This window comes from Neophocaena asiaeorientalis, unplaced genomic scaffold, assembly GCF_003031525.2.
Source record: "Neophocaena asiaeorientalis asiaeorientalis breed wild unplaced genomic scaffold, Neophocaena_asiaeorientalis_V1.1 scaffold649, whole genome shotgun sequence".
NCBI classification, from domain to species: domain Eukaryota; kingdom Metazoa; phylum Chordata; class Mammalia; order Artiodactyla; family Phocoenidae; genus Neophocaena; species Neophocaena asiaeorientalis.
Window position 1 is genome coordinate 1,753,685 of NW_020173202.1, and position 2,272 is coordinate 1,755,956.

The window sequence follows — 2,272 nt, forward strand, 5'->3', positions numbered from 1 at the left end:
GCGAAGGTCAAAGTCCCTCAATATGCTTTTTCCAGAAATCGCTGTGAAACTCCACTCAGCCATTCAGCCACTTGTGGAGCCGCCAGCTGGATAGGTGGGTCTCCTGCCCCAGACGAGGGGTGTTGGCGGTCCGGACCCATCCCTGTCCCCACCTCCCATCCAGTCTTCTGACTCGGGGAGGGGCCAGGGGCACTGAATGGCCGGTGGGCGGGGGGTGACCAGTGCTGACTAGATGCCACGGCTCCCTGGTGCCCAGACGCCCTCCGGGCTGGGTGGATACTGGGGCAGGAGGTGGGGAAGGACCACCTTCAGAGCCTGACTTGTGATGGGAAGGAGAAAACTCAGGCTCTGCGCTTGGCGGGCTTTCTTCTGGAGCCTTCCTTCTGTGAGTCAGAGTAGATCACGGCTTCCTCCTTAGCCTGCCCCTCCCACTTCCTGCCACCAGCTCCACGGGACCAGTGTCCACGTGGCTGTGCGGTTCCAGGCCCGGTGCCTCTGTGTACACACGGCGGACAAGGTGGGCTCTGCTGAGTGTCTGGGGTGACGCAGCTGGGCCCACGGCTCACAGAGGCGCCTCTGTCCAGTGGGCCCAGGGCTGTGAACAGCAGGGGCTGCAGAGAGGGTGGTCTGAGGAACCTGTGGCCAGTGCAGTGACAACGACGGTGACCGTGAGCTCAAGGACTCCCGGGAAGCTTGCTGTTCTTGGTCTCACCATCTATGTAGGAGTTGGTGGCAGGGGAACCCCAGAGGTCTCTCCAATGTCCGAGAGCAGCTAGGACATTGGTCCCCAAACTTTTTGGCATGAGGGACCGGTTTGGTGGAAGACACTCTTTCCACAGGCGGGGTGGCGGGTGGGGCTGGGGGAATGATGGTTCAGGCGGTCATGCGAGCTCCGGAGGGCATGCTGTGCGGCCCGGCCCCAAACAGGCCGCGGCCGGGCGGTTGGGGACCCCTGAGCTGAGACACCTTCCCTCGAGCGTTAGAGGCAGCACGGCCCACGCACCACTGCGCAGAGACTGGAGCCACGGACCTCGGAATTTGCTCGGACCAGCCATAGTCCGAGCAGCAGGGAAAGTCAGACCTCGTTGGCACCTCCAGGCCTGACAGAGGTGGCTCCACCCTTCAGACAGGTGAAGGTGCAAAGCCGCCAGGTAAAAGGGGCGGTGCCAGAGGCCCCGTTCAGCCTGGCGGTGGTAGGTGGGAGCCTCCAGGGCAGAGAGGGCCGGCGAGACGTGGATGGAGAGATGGACGGAGCCCCGCGTGGATGGAGCGGCGCTGCAGGGACAGAGTCCCAAGTGGGCGGAGCCGTGCGGCGCGGACGGGGCCCTGCGGGGGTGAAGCGGCGCCCCGAGGCGTCTACACCACGAACTCCTCAGGGTGGTGGTCTTCTCCGAACTGAGTCAAATCGCACCCTAACATTCACTCTCTTTCCAGGGTCACCACCCGCCCACTGGGGCTCCCCCAGGTCCGCCCTAAGCAAGGCCCGGCGCCTCCAGCTACCCCTTCCTCTGCCCCACCTCCCAGGGCCACCGGCTTTGGCCCCCCTCCTGCTCCTGGGGGCCTGGGCGCAGCCCCCCAGAGCCCCGCACTCCTGGGGCCCGAGCTGTGCGGGCCTCGTTCACACCGCCCACCGCCTGGGAAGGGGGCGGGGCCGGTGGCCGCACCACAAGGCAGGCGGAACTCTCAGCTCTCAGCCGTGGAGGACCCAGCTCCTGACCCGCCTCGCTCCCTAAAGCCTCACCGGTCCCCCACTGCCCGACGAGTCTCCCGGGGACCCTCGGGAGGGCCTAGGGCCCCTGACCTGACGAGGCGCCACGCAGAACAGGGAGAGGCCGCCTGGCCCACGTGGGGACCTACCTGGTGCAGGGCCTCAGCGCTCGGGCCCCTCGTGCTCACCAGCGTGACCCGCACCGCGGCCAAGGGCTGCTGGGGAGAGGCTGCGAGGAGGGCGAGGGCACGTGAGCAGGGCCCGGGGACACCCGCCTGCTCCCTGCAGAGGGCAGCCCACCCCAGGGCCCCAAACTCTGAGATGAGACTGGGTGCCTCTATGGTTCCCGCACCCCTCCTCTCAGGCCTCGGGGTCACAGAGAGGTGCGCTGTGACCTTGGCCTCCTCCCTGCAGGTCATCTGGAACCCCAGATTATCACGTGTCTTCTCCACGTGAGGTGTCGAGCCCTTTCGAGGAGCGATGGTTTCTGTGGGCGACCTGGGCTCCTCCCCTTAGGTGGTCTCCGCCTGTCCCAGCCTTCTCCCTGCGTGGTCCCCCAGGACC

At 66.4% G+C, this 2,272-nt stretch overlaps 1 protein-coding gene across 4 annotated transcripts in view; it reads right to left on the reverse strand.

Annotated features, from left to right (window-relative positions):
* Positions 1–1,516: 1,516 nt before the first annotated feature.
* The window catches only part of FRMD1 (FERM domain containing 1), a 19,557-nt gene continuing 18,801 nt past the window's right edge, over positions 1,517–2,272 (reverse strand). For all 4 annotated transcript variants that reach the window (XM_024744865.1, XM_024744864.1, XM_024744868.1 and 1 more), the window contains one exon: positions 1,517–1,937. In XM_024744865.1, the coding sequence (XP_024600633.1) occupies positions 1,738–1,937 (200 nt within the window). In that variant the 3' untranslated portion in view covers positions 1,517–1,737. The remainder of the gene's footprint in view (positions 1,938–2,272) is intronic.